The sequence below is a fragment of the Pinus tabuliformis genome, chromosome 9 (assembly GCF_031772625.1).
Source record: "Pinus tabuliformis cultivar Carrire ecotype Pingquan chromosome 9, CPIR1, whole genome shotgun sequence".
Lineage (NCBI taxonomy): Eukaryota > Viridiplantae > Streptophyta > Pinopsida > Pinales > Pinaceae > Pinus > Pinus tabuliformis.
In genome coordinates this window covers 1,762,550,914-1,762,565,869 of record NC_142307.1, presented here as the reverse complement: position 1 = coordinate 1,762,565,869, position 14,956 = coordinate 1,762,550,914, and the positions used below count along the sequence as shown (strand labels likewise).

At 33.8% G+C, this 14,956-nt stretch overlaps 1 protein-coding gene across 1 annotated transcript; it reads left to right on the top strand.

Moving 5' to 3' along the window:
• Window positions 1–2,535: 2,535 nt before the first annotated feature.
• LOC149155823 (UDP-glycosyltransferase 73E1-like) lies at window positions 2,536–3,048 on the top strand. The gene has a single exon (XM_089444539.1). It carries the CDS (start codon window positions 2,536–2,538, stop codon window positions 3,046–3,048), a length of 513 nt encoding a protein of 170 aa, XP_089300665.1.
• Window positions 3,049–14,956: the final 11,908 nt, after the last annotated feature.

The window sequence follows — 14,956 nt, the reverse complement described above, 5'->3', positions numbered from 1 at the left end:
AGGTCCTTATTGTATAGTCTATTTGGGTCTAGACTTATTTATGAGTCTATCGAGTTATTAATTCTGAGTATAATGCTAAGCAGATAGAAATGCTTTTTTTTTGGGTGTGTTTTGTTCTTAGGTAAAGGTAAAATACTTTTGAGGGGTTAAATCTATTTTAAAATAAGGTTTGAAAGCATTTTAATAATATATTCAATATTAGTTTATCATGTCACTTGTGAGAATTGAATCTAATTAGGAAAGATAACAATCATTCCTCATGACCACCTAAAATATACCCAATTAATTTACTATGTATTTTTATTGAAAATTCATGAAAGATGCTAAACTTGCTATGTTTTTGTGTATATTTGAATTCTTTCTGCACGCATCTGTTATCTATTGATTTGTGATGTTCTTTTATAAACCAGCTAGGTCCATGAAATAGTTGTCATTAGGCACACTTAATCTCATTTTAGAGTAAGACTAGTAAACTAGGGCATTCATAAAGGTTTGTTTTTGTATCCAGCTGTCAGCACTAGGGTATGGATCAACAAAATCCAGGAGAAAAGAAGAAGGCTTGCTAATTCATGAAGTATTTGTTTTGTTTTTGGGATTGGTGAAGGAAAAATTGGTAAATTACAGCATTCATAAATTTTTATCCATCCAATTGGCAGCACTAGTGTATGGATCAACAAAATCCAGGAGTTAAACTCGAAGGCTTGCTAATTTGTTCAGGAATGATTTTTCCCTATTTTGAGACTGGTGATGATTGTGGGTTGTTGGAGCCTATAATTTAAAAGGATAACATTCAGTTGCTGGTTCTACATTGCAAATGCTCATGTAAGAGACGACTAATGTTTATTGAAGGAATCCAATATCAGCCTACCTTTTCATGGAAATTTAATGGAATGTTTACCATCCTATGCTCTGTTTACTGTCTAGCTTTTGCATGCACGTAGGTAGCTTCAAGCAGTGCCTTCTGGTCAGCAGAAAGGTTTGAGCAATCAAGTTTCATGGCTTCCCAAGGGTTTGAATTCATGACTCAACGATATAGAAGACTGTTGGATTACATTGGGAGTAAAGATCAGTGGATCAACAGAGATAGTTACTTGAGATGGTTCTTCATTATATACCAACCTATTATAAGTATATATGATACTGTTTAGCTAGGATGGAAGTTGGAGCAGATTGAAGGGTTGCAGTGCTAATTAAGCATTTCCCGCCTCTGCGCTTCACATTAACGACACCACCTTTCCAACATCTTCTCTTGTTTGCTGCTTGAATGTCGTTGGTGAATGACTCAGTTGTCTCTACTCTTGTGTGGGAAGAAAATATTGGTCAAACCTAAGTCACTCAGATTGGGTAACCAAGAAGACAAGAGAATCAACAAGTAATACACAATGGTAGATAAACCTAAATTGGTGAGAATGGGCAACCAAGAAGACAAGAGAATCAACCAGATACAATGTTGGTTAAATCTAAGTCAGTGAGAATGGGAAACCAAGAAGACGAGAATCAACAAGATAAATGGTATTGGAGAATGTAATTTTTTTTTGGAAAAACGAGATCAATTGCCCTTAAGAAAAGGCTGGCACATGAAAGTTCGCAGTCTTTCAAAATAACTTTACAATTAAGTTATGTCAAATAGTAGTTATGTTATTGAAAATTATATAGGGATCACAGAAGATATTTTCCATATTGAAAGTTTAAAGCAAATCCAACTGGTTTTTGTCAAATGATATAACATGACTTATAGATGGATCAAGCACGGCAGACAAAGACCTATATGAATCAGACCGAGGACGAACTTGATCCAAATTGCATTTGTAAGTTTCAATGGTGACCGACGGAAAACAAATTTACACATCTTGCCACCTGTCCTGTAAGTTGGGTGTATGTTGCAGTCTCAAACCATGTTATGTCTTGAAAATTTTACAGAGAACGCATAAGATATTATTCATATCCTAAATCAAACTTGTTTACCTGGTTTTCAGATAGATTTAAAAAGATATTACTCGACTTCTAGATAAGATCATTAACTTCCTTTTTAATGAAATTTGGAGGGAAATAGATGTTAAAATTCATTAAGAATTCGCAGGCTTCAGGGGCACTAACCTTGCCAACCGCAAATCTCGATAACCAATGGCCAGCTCCTCCAGGTATTGAACGTCTCCTCTGTTCTGTTCGCCAAATGGTTTTGCAGATAATGTTCTGTTCGCCGCGGAGTAGGAATGGTTTTGCAGATGAGCTGGCCGGGACTTTGAAGGCCGGAGGAGGTTGGTCCCGTTCGTGCGTGAGGTAAATGAGCTCTCCCGTCGGGCATTAATATGATCTGAGTGGAGGCCACGCGCTCCCGTCCGGCATCAATACGTCATCAATACGATCTGAGGGGAGGCTGCGGGTGGCTGCGGGCAGGGTCGCCGGGGGTTTCGATGGGCAGCCGGAGAGGGATGCCGGAGACAGATGATGTATGGTCGGATGATGTATGGTCGATGGTGGTCGCCGTGCTCTGTGAGGCTGTCAGAGGGGTACCTCCATAGCATTAACTTTGCTATGGAGGTGGAAATAGGAATTGAGACAGAGGTGGGGCTGGCGGAGGGATTCAAAGAGAGGACGAGAGAGAGGGGGCTGATCATATGGGGATGGGCGCCTCAGCTCTTAATTCTTTCGCATCCTTCAATGGGCGCTTTCTTGAGCCACTGTGGGTGGAATTCCACGCTGGAGAGCATCAGCGTGGGAGTCCCCATGGTCACGTGGCCCATGTTTGCAGAACAGCCCTTTAACTCTAAGCTCCTGGTCGAACATCTGGGGATAGGCATACGGATATGTTTGGATGTGAGCGGAATTCCAGATGAAGGGGAAGTGCGAAGAGCTGTCACCACGCTTGTGGCCGAGGAAGAAGGAAAGAGCATAAGAGCCAGAGCGAAAGCACTAAGTAAAGTTGCTAAAATAACAACGGACAAAGAAGGATGTTCTTATAGTAGTTTGGAGTCTTTTGTTCAAGAAATGAAAAAGCTGCATCACAATCTGGTTGTGTTGCCTCACGTCAATGGATATGATGAATAATTAAAGTGCTGCTTGTCTCACGAGGAAGTGGAAACAACAAAGAAAGTATGGGACTTGTCACACCTAGTCCAGAATTGCCTATGTTGTTCTTGTTATGTTATAGATTTTATAATAGAAGCGTGGCTTATGTTTTTTATTTAATCTGGAAATGTATGCAGTGTGAGATTTTTTGAGAGAAGTAGGATATATTTATGTCGGGCCCACATAAAGTGTGAGATTGTATATTGTGAATAATTCCATATATATAAGTGGAATTGTAGATGTCTCTAGGATTATATTCAGATGAAGTGCGAGAATATAAGTTCTTTAAATTTGTTTGAGATAAGTATGTCAGTGGTCTATAACGCGACTTTTTGAAAGTTTTTCCAGCAGGTTTTTCCGGTCGAAATCCGACAAGAATTTATTGGAATCGCAAGTTTGATAGCTAGTTTCTGCACAATGAAAGCGTCCTAGGGTTTTTCAGGGTGCTGAATCCAAATATGGAGTTAAAAAACCATTTTAACTGCAACAAATCAAGATTTAACCTCAATTTCTTCCGCCGGATTCCGTCACCGGAATCTCCAAAGAGTCGCATTATAGACAACTCCTTTTATTTTAAGCAAATTTGTTTATAAAGAATTAATGATTATAATGTTAATAATAATTTAAATTTCGAGATTATGATTACTTTAAATATTAAATTGTTAGATTTTAAATTTTTGTTATTTATATTGTAAATGAGAATTTATCTGGGATTAATTACATCATTAGGATTTGGTTGAAACTTCTAACTAAGTAATGTAATTCATCTTAAGACTAATGTTTTTGAGACTCTTTATTTGTAGAATGAAGAACCCTCTTTACACTCCTTTCATAAATTAGAGTGCTTTTCTTCTTATTTTATTTTATTGATTTTTGTTCTATATAAACATATCAATAGAACTAATGTAGTTCATCCTCAAGACTAATTGTTGTATGAGATTATTTATTTATAGAATGAAGAACCTTCCCTACACCCCTTTCATAAATTACACTTTTTTCTTATTATTTTATTTAATTATATCTTATATAATCCTATGGTATAATTGAGAAAAAAACCACTAACAAAATAGATAGTAATCCTTTATTTAAAAAAATAATAATATTAATGATATTTATACTAATATAAAATTTAAAATAAAAATCCCAAAATGAAAAAGAAAAAAAATATACATTTTGATGTTTTATTTTATATAAAAAACATTGTGAAAGGGAGAAAATCCATGTCTTAGAACTTGGGAAAAAGAAAATCCTACAGATAAGAGAAACAACCTGGAGATTGAAAAGCAGAGCCCTGTGGATTAAGGAAGGAGATAAGAATACCAAATTTTTCCATCGATTTGCCAATCAAAGAAGAAAACTAAATACAATTTGGCAAATAAAGGATGGTGAAGGAAACAGTTTTAATAAGCATTTGGATATCTCATCTCTGGTAGTTTCATATTTTAAGAAAGCATATAACAGAGTGGAAGTGGGGGATGTGGATGCTCAACTGTGGGCAGTTGAAGAGTATCCCAAAATGTTTAATGATGAGGATAATTTGGAACTGTATAAGGAGGTTAAAGAGGATGAACTATCTCGGGCCATTAAATCAATGAAAGGCGACAAAAGCCTGGGCCCAGATGGCTGGACTGCTAAATTTTTTGTTCATTTTTTAGACATTTTTCAGGAAGACCTGCTCCAGATGGTAGAGGAATCCAGGTCTAAAGGATTAATACATACCTTGTTAAACTCCACTTATATCGCTCTTATTCCTAAGAAATCTGTGGTGGAAACGTTTGCTGATTATCGCCCTATTTCTCTGTGTAATCTAACATATAAGATTATATCTAAGATTATAGCAAATAGAATGAAAGCTGCTTTATCTAAATTCATCTCTCCTGAACAATATGGTTTTTTAAACAACAAAGTTATCCATGATGTTGTAGCTGTTGCACAGGAATGTCTGCACAGTATTAAAAAAAAAAAAATGAATGTTGCGGTGATGAAGGTTGACTTAAAAAAGGCTTATGACTGTGTAGATTGGGGATTCCTAAGAATGGTGCTGCTTAAAGTCGGAATAAATTCAGGAATGATTGAATGGATCATGGGGTGTGTGTCATCAGTTAGATATGCAGTCATAATTAATGGCCTTCCTACAAAATTTTTTGTTGCTGGTAGAGGTCTCAGACAAGGATGTGCTTTATCCCCCCTCTTGTTTATCTTGGTAATGGACAGACTAAGCTTAAAAATTAGAAAAGCAGTCTCTACTAGAGATTTTGAAGCTCTAAAGATTAGCAGTCGCGTTTTAGTTTCACACATTTTTTTGTGGATGATATTCTATTGATGGGTATGGTAAACAGGCAAAAATGGTTATCACTATCCATAATCATAAAGAAGTTCGGGGTTGCTATGGGCCTTGTTCAAAACAAACTGAAATCTATTATCCTTTATGGAACATGTGCCCAGGATGATATATCTTTTATTCAGAGTTGTTTTGAAGTGAATGCAGAAAATATAGAAAAGGGTATGAAATATCTGGGCTATCGACTTAAGCCAGGCAGTTATAAAAATGCAGATTGGATGTGGCTGGTGGAGAGATTTTATATGAAGATTAAGGGATGGGAAAATAGATGTTTATCTATGGGAGGTCGGATCATCCTTACACAGTCAGTGCTGACTCAGATGGGGATTTATTGGGCTCATCTTTTTTGTATTCCTCAAACGATTATCAATCTTCTGAATAGAGCAATAGCAAGCTATTTATGGTCTGGAGCTAGTATGAACAACAAGTATCATTTAGTGAAGATGGAAAAGATCACTAGACCCAAAATCTTGGGTGGCTGGGGTATTCTTAACTTAAAGTTTTTTGGATGGGCTCTAATTTTGAAATCACTGTGGAGGGGTATCAATAGTCGAAATATTTGGGGAGAGTTGCTCCATTCCAAATATTTGAAGAATAAGGATTTTGCTTTCTGGGCTAGACAAGGAGAAATCAGGGAAAAAAAGGTAGATCACAAATCTGGAACAGCTTTCGAAAGGTCAAGAATATTCTCTTACAAAACTTAAGGTGGTTTTTTGGAACTGGTAACAGTATTATTATAGGAAAAGATTGTATTGTAGGAGCAGGTGAGGGGGTCCCAGGGACAATGGATCTGATAATGCACCTGAATAGAAGAGGGTTTTTTGTTTTAAATCAGCTAATCTGGGAATGGAAAGGGAATATTCCAATATGGTGTGACTTTTCCCAGTTGAACTTGGCTGATCAGTATAAGCATGATTGGTTACAGCTGATAAAAACATTAAAGGAGGCAGGCATAAGTTATGACAGAAAGGGAGATCATTTGACATGGGTTGGAAAGAAGAAGATATCAGGAGAAGTTGAGGTGGCGGACTGTTACCTCAAAATTTGCATGAAGGAATTTCCTAATGGTGAATATTGCTGGTTTTTCAGATTTTGGAAAGTAAATATTCCAATCAAAATAGTTACCTTCCTCTGGCTAGCTTGGTAGAACAAAAATCTTACATGGGAAAACCTACAAAAGAAGAACCACCATGGCCCTGGGATATGTTATCTATGCAGGAATAATTCTGAGGACAATGAGCACCTTTTTCTACATTGTCATAGATCTGTCAGCATTTGGAAACATTTCACAAACAAGAGGCAAATTCCATTCACCCACTTTAGTACAATAGAGGAATGTTTAAAATGGTGGAGCACTCAGAGTAAAAGCAGGAGGATGCTTGCTTTGGTCACTTTTTGGGAAATCTGGAAAGATCGGAACCATCTGATTTTTGGTAACAACAGAGGGAGGGGAAAATCAATCTATGAATCCATAAAATAGTGGGTAGTTTTAGAACAGAAAGAGAATCCCAAGAAAAGTAAAAAAGAAGAAGATAGAGAAGGGGAGAGTCCTAATTACAAACTACCCGGTGGGGTTCTTTGACGAAGCAGCTCAAGGAGGTAGATGTGGGAGTGGATTTTGTTTAAAATTGACTAAGGAGCAGGAATTCTGGAGTCACTGGTATGGGGGAGAAGGAACAAGTATGAAAGCAGAAGCTATTGATTTATGGGGTCTATTATGGTTTATCAGTTTCTTAGATATCCCTCAAGTACAAATTTTTGGGGATTCCAAATGCATAATAGACCATGTTAATGGAAAGAACAACATTCAGCAAACTTCATTACAAGGGTGGCTGAGTCGTATAAAATGTATATGGAGTTGCTTTCAGAATTCTTCTATTGGGCACATCAATAGGGCACATAACAAAACATCGGATGAATTATCGAAAAAGGGACTACAGGACACAGAAGAAGGCATGCACATCATGATAAAAATAGGAGTTGAGGAGACAGAAGTAGAAATTCTAAAAGGGTTGGGATAGATCACTGAAGCGAGATAAAAAATGCAGAACCTCATAGCAGATATGTTTATATTATATTTTTGTCTCTTTTTTTAAGTGTTGTATAATTTTGTAACTAATTTTGTATAGAAATCATACAAAAAAAGAGTCCATTAGGTATGAGATCTTCAGAAATGTGAAGGATCTGATCCACTTTTTAGATTCTATGTATAATGCAAAAATGGAGGAAGTACCATAATGTTGTATCCTTTAGATTACTGCACAAATGAATGTTGTGTATATCCCAGGTTTATGAGGACAATCTGTCCTTCATAAGTATGTACTGTTTTATTCCATAATAATAAAACAGATGGTTTTTTCTTGCTGAAAAAAATAAAAAATAAAAATAAATAAATAAATAAAATTGTCAAATAAATGTTATTTAAAAAAATTAACAATTTTTTTAATAAAAGATACATATTTTTAAAATATCTCACATAAATTTATAAATATTATTTTACTATATTTATAAATAAACTGATTTAATTTTTGTTTTAGTTAAATTATTCCAATTTTAAATTTCAATAAAATATTTTGCATCAACTTTCTATATAAAAAATTACTTATTCTATATTTATACCCTAATATAACTAAAATACTTATATAAAATTATTATATAATATTTAAAAAATATTATAATATCAAAATATTTCAATATTCATTTCAAATGATACAATTTAAAAAAATCAAATCTTTTTTTTCTTTTCCTTTTTCAATTATCGTTAAATCACTCTCAATATATACTTAATGATTTACTTAAATAAATAAATAAAATCTAAATTCTCGATACGTAATTACGTAATTAATAGCCCCAAGGGATAGCTCAAATGGTCGAGTTCCCGTTGCTAAGCACTTTCCCAGTTGGGAGGTCACGGGGTCAAATCTCCTCGACGCCCTCGGGGTTAGGCCTGATATGGCCGACCGGCAGATCCCTTCGGGTGGAACTGCCCCGCTTCTCTACGTGGACGTAGCGGCCACTCATTGAGTGCCCGTGAACCACATTGGAAAAAAAAAAAATTACGTAATTAATTATTATTACTATTATTAAAAAAAATATAATAAATAATAACTTTTGTATCAATTAAGATAAATAGTATAGTATTTAATTCTGAATAAATTAATAAAAATGGTAAAAATGGAAACATTACAGTTTAATTTAAAATATTTTAAATTCGATATCATATGTCTTAATTTATGAGGTGTTTTAATTGAATTTTGTTTTATAAAACAATTATTCTTAATCAAATCGATTACTTATTGAACCAAATTATATATTATTATTTTCGCTCAATAAATAACACGAAGAGAAGCGAAGATGATGTGTTCAATAGTATCAAAATGGAGGTAATGATGAGAGGAGGTTGGGTGGGTACCCCATCGTTTTGTCCTTGTACGTGAGAAAATCACTTTGCCATTTCATTTGAGAGGGATGAATTATGCTATTATTAAGTTAATAGTCCATATCAAGTTGTAAATAGTGAAAATTTATGTTTGAATATATTATGACTTTCATATGTATATGCCATGTAACAATAAATAGAAGGTAGGAAAATTATGTGTACACCAAATTTATACTAGTAGGAGGAAAGATGCATGAAAATTTTCTCAAGATGCCATGATATTTTTTGGATTTTCAAGACAATTTTATCCAATTTTAGTCCAATCTTGAAGAGGTTATATGTTACCTCACATGACCAAATGAGATATGAAAGAAGTTTAGGATATTGGATTTTATATTTTGGAAAAGAGGAAAAATTGTATAGTTCTTTACAATATAGGCTCCATTCATGTAGCTCATGACCAACTATGAATCTCCATAAACAAGAATGTGAGAAAAGTTCCTTTCCCTGCCATGTTTTAGAAGAAGTTTAGGAGTCATAAGCTCACTAAAATTAGTTTTGGTTAGTATTATGCCTTCATAGAAGGAAATGTAATGAAATTAAAAAAATATGCAATATCCCTTCATCCCCCCATTACAAGGATCTCCTTGGGTTTGCCCATTGAAGAAATCCTAGGGGTGATCAGTTTGAATCTAAATTTTCTCTATAAAACTAGGGTTTAGGAGGGAAATTTGGAAAAGCTTCCATAATTGCAATAAATTTAATGGAAATGTTTGAGGAGGGATATTCTTAGAGATAGCATGTTTCTTGGCATTTTAAATAGCTTAGACCATAATGAGTGCAAGAGCTTTATGATTTTTTGGGCATTGAGAAACGATCCAGTTTTTCAATGCATCCTCAATGGATGAAGCATTCCACTCATAGGAGATCCCAAATGTACTTTATATTTATATCCATACCATCTTAGAGAATGATCACTCAAAAAATAGGTAGATGTGTGTCTCAACTACCATACAATAGAGGTAGCATTCTCTAGGACCATTGAATGATCTCTTTTATAGGTTGTCCCATGTAAGTGATTTATTATGAAAAGGGAGACACCTAAAAACTTTGGGTTTTGGAGGGAATTTAAGCTTCCATAGCATCCTTCCCCACCAAGGAGTAGGTCGTGGGTTGTTTTCCTATGCATGAGTAGAATAGCCAATTTCGAGGACAGATCCCCTAGAGGATATTGGTGAGCATATCAATTGATCTAGTTGATCCAATGGAGAGACACAAGTATTTTGTAGATCATTAACATAAACATCCCACATAAGAGCATACTCTACATCAAGATCCAATTCCCTACTTGATAACATGTGGGCATGTCCAACTACAATATCTCTTGTCATAATATGATTTAGGAAGAAGAAGAATATACTATTGAGTTTCGTAATAAGATGAGTAAGTAGGAGATTATTATTTTGACACTTGATCCATATGCACCATTGTTAGTGCACCACATCAACCATCTACCAATAAGGGGGACTGAATGATGACCTTCAAATTAGTGGAACCATTTTGTGTGTTTTTATTTAATTCTCCGATTTGATCCACTATAAAATCAAAGAGTATACTTTTTCTTTGTGATCCGTGCCCACCCCTTTGATCCTTGTATTAGTATCAATACATATTTAGTGGCTAGAGCTTCTAATAAGTTCAAAATATTTTTTATTCCTCATCCCGCTAAGTCTTTGTGGATATCCATTCATATCCATGAGGCTATCTCTACTGGTATTTTATCCTCATATCCAGTCCAAAGGAAATGAAAGGATACTCGATGGATATTTCCGAAGATATCTTTGGGTAGATAGGGGAGGCTTCAAGAACCACATTCACTAATACCCAAATACATGAGACAACCAACCATATGTTGCACCAAACATGAAATTTCCTTTCAATCTTTCCTACAAGCCAAAGGAAATCAATTTTAATATAATTGGTTGGCTTGAAAATGAAGCCCATTAATTTAAATCTTGTGTCAATGTCCTCAACTTAGAAAGAGAGTGTTTAATAGATGCAAAGTGTTTCTTCATATGACATCCACAAAAGAAAATTAAGGATTTTGACTTTTTTTTGCACATTGATGTTGCTTTACATTAAAGGTTAACTACAGTCGTCAAGTTACTCTGACTGGTGAGGCATGACCGCAAGGAAGGTTAACTACAGCCTTGAAATTACTCTGACTGGTGAGGCATGACTAGGGGGATTAAACTTTCGATTACTCGGATACACAAGGGTTTGCCAACATGTTACTATGACTGGTGAGGCATGATCGGGGGATTGAACTTTCGATTACTTGGATAGACAAGGGTTTGCCAACATACTTTTTTCCAATTGTGTTAGCACCCATTGACTACAAATTAAATACTAATTAAATTAAATTTCTTTAAAGTTTTTTCTTTTGGGTTTCTAAAAAATTGATATAATTCAAAGATTGTAACTTAATTTTCCTTTTTACCGATATGATTTAAGCATTGTAATATGGTTTTTTTTTTTTTGCATATAAATATTTATAATGACAATGATTTATTTAGTAAATATTAAAATTTTGTATATAGTTATAAATAATAATATCAAATTTTTATATGAAAATTCATTTTTAATAAAATAAAATATATAAATATAATTTAATAAAATTATTTAATAAATATTAAAAATATATATAAATTATTTATAACAAAATAAAATAAATAATTACAATATTTTAAAATTATAAATTAAAAAAAATAATTATAATATCATATTAACAAATTTATGAATTCATTTAATAAATTAAATCAATAATTAATATAAATAATCTAACCTCATTCCAATTAAAAACAACATAAATGTATATACAAACCAACAATGTAATAGAGTTAGGATTACAGCCAAAATAAGAACCTATATTGTTTCTATTGCAATGCTAAATAAATAAGGATATAAATGGTAACTAATCAAATAGCTATAAATTATAAATAATACATAATTAGTTAGAAAATAATGAAGGTAAGAAAGTGAAATATAATAATAAAAGAGGAAAAATGAAAAATGAAAAATAATAATAAATCAGTTTATAAAAGTGAAATATAAAATGTAATAATTAAATTAGTTCTTCAAACCCTAATTTCAGTTGCTACATGCTCTAAACAAGTCACCCCTTTTAATTCCTCCTTCCCAGATAGTTTCATGACTTGAAGACATCCAGAAATAGCCTCTAGACGGACCAGTGCAGGTAAGCCCTTGTAAAGGTGCGCTGCAGAGTAGTTGAGTCCACTGCCAGGGTGCTCTGCAAAGCACTTAGGCTTCCTTTTACCTGCACTGTGCGAGAATGAGCGAAATTCACATAGGGTTTGGGGAATATTCTTATCTTTTGAAGTCATCTAGAAGGTTCCCTCACTTATCAACTCCCATGAGCTCAAAAATGGATGAGGAATGAGTTAAGGTGCATCCTATCCTCTCATCCCTCCCTCCATGGAACTGATTCTAAGTATGGAAGGCCATTCAATGCCACCATTTATGACAAAACCTCCTTCACCTTCCTATAAATTGACCACTCATCTAAGTGATCAAGGGATGGATTATGTTAAATTTTAAGGAGATAATGTTGCTATGAGATTTGGCTTTGAAGTAAGTATTGTAATGCTACAAGTTTGTCATGCTTTTGATGTGATGTGGATGGGATCCAAGCTGGAGGAATGGCTTTGAATCAAACACCAATGGTTTTAGTTCCTTCTTCTATCTAATAAAGTCCTTGAACTTTTCTCACATATGTTTGTATTGTTTCATAATGCTTATATGTGTGAATTGTATTTGATTCCTTTCACTTATATTCAATAGATCATGTGCTTTTATCGGTTCTTTGTTTTCTGTTGTGTTTACAGGGTACTTCTCAAGCGTATTAAGTACAGGAAGGAGTGACAGGATCGATACAAAGGAGACGAGAGGAAAGAGGAACTACAAGTAGGTCTTCTCGTCTTCTCATATTATTTATTGCTTATAGGAAAAGACTAAAACACTTTAAATTGTTGTTCTAGATACAACAACTTATCTAGGGAATTAGTATTTATCCGTAGATACCAAATTCTCCAAAACAACAATCCACCAAATCCTGTGATCCATAGTCCATCTCGTGACAAGGACAAGTGGCATAAATCTTTGGAGAAAGGATTTCACTGAGAGGATGAAAGATATGATAGGTATAAAATATTGGAATTGAAATTGATGGCCTTTAATTCCAGAGTGTTTTCTGCATGCTCTAAAAAGAAAGTTGGCCGTGAGAGATTTTTGGAGGTCGATTGTCATAGCTCTTACCTTAGAACATCTTCGAAGGATTGTGCTTGAAAGGAAGAGGGATCCATACCCTACAAAAAAATAGCCTTGTGTCTTTAAACCTTAAGACTCTTATAAAACTCTAGCAGAGCTCAAATAATGTTTGCATGATTAATTGAACTTTGGGAGTTGCAATGTATTTTCATTCAAGGAAATTAAGGCTTGATTTTATGCCCACTCCTAGACCAAAGAAACTAAAATTGATTCTATAGATCCTTTTAGTTTTCCTTTTCATACATAAACAAGCATGTCCTCAAGGATAGATTTAACTAAAATGAGTTTTCCTAATAAAAAAGGAGTTATTTGTAAGATTGATGTGAGATAGAAGTCTGCAAGAGAGAATGTAAAAACACTTGCCCAGAAAAGAGATTAGCTTGTTACTAAAGAAATGTGCATAAATACTCTAGTAGAAAAAAAATCCATAACATCGCAATCTTTTCCTACCAATGATCTTGTTGATAAGTTGAAAAAGCAGAGGAGAAAGAAGAGGCAAACAAGGAAGCTTGCAAGCCTAACTAGTGACTCTTCATGTAAAGTTTCCACAAATGCATATTTTGAGTTTGGAGTAAGAGATCAAACAAATACAACTATTGTAGCTTGTCCACCATTAAGTGGACATAATAGTAGTTATTGTGGTATGTCATGTTCCTATTGGGGTGCACAAATGCAGAAAATGCGTCCTCTACCTTAGAATGTGCATTGGGTTGGCTTTAACAATTATGTTTATGATTCCTTTTATGAAAGGAGTTAGCTAGACCTGGAAGAGGTGACAAACTTGAAACAAACAATGTGAGGAGAACCAACTCTAAGAGATTTTTTCTAGTGCTGAAGCATCTCATGAAGCCTTTATATCTTTAGGCTATATAATTTAATAATAAATAAAGTAAAAAGCAATTCATAATTTTGTATGTTTTGTTTAAATATTAACTATATTGATATGTATAAATATACTTTTTAAATTTGATATTCATAGATGACATGTGCAGATTTTAAGGGTTTTCAAGTGGAGAGTTATTCTCTCAGTCATCTATCATCTTTCAAACAATGATGAATTACATATATATTTGCAACAAAGAGGATTTTAGTTTCGGGAGCTACGTAAATGTCAACAAAAATGAAGCAGCAGTCAGAAATAACTACAGACTAACCTTTGTTTTCTAGGACATATTTGTAATGCATTCAACATTCATCTCTAGTTATAATAGTTAAAATAATTGGTTCCTTTCCTATTTCACTAACACAATCAGTTGAACATCGAAGTTTGTTATTGCTTGGAATTAACAAAGATATTAGGATAAATCAAGTACATGAAAATTTGCAATTACATAAATTTTATGATCTAACTGAATAAAATTATATAAATTCACCTTCCACTTCTACAATTGTTGTCTACTCTAAATTTGAACTATGTTCCTTCATCATTGATGGATGATGGCATGTTAGAAATTGGATGATGGAATGTTGGAAATTTTGTAACTATCAGGATGATGGTTTTTTTGGTAAGTCTGATATAATCAGGATGATGGTATGTTGTTAGAAACCTTGTACTATAAAATAACAAATATATGCAAATGAAGCAACTTATTCCCACCACAAATACAAGGTGCACAATATTTCTTGAAGGCCTGCACACATTCAAATTTATTTTTGCTTGGTACATCGAACAAAACAAAAAATGTGCTACTTTCAAAATCCAATGTAGCCATTTTTAGTATTAGCATATGAATTTTCAATTATCTTAATGGATTGGAAATAATCAATGTTAGAAGTTAGAACATCTGCAGAAGTAATACACTAATTGTGCTTTCTAACGA

Bases quoted from the DNA above. Each gene is read 5' to 3' on its own strand.
- LOC149155823 (XM_089444539.1), top strand. From the start codon at position 2,536: ATGGAGGTGGAAATAGGAATTGAGACAGAGGTGGGGCTGGCGGAGGGA.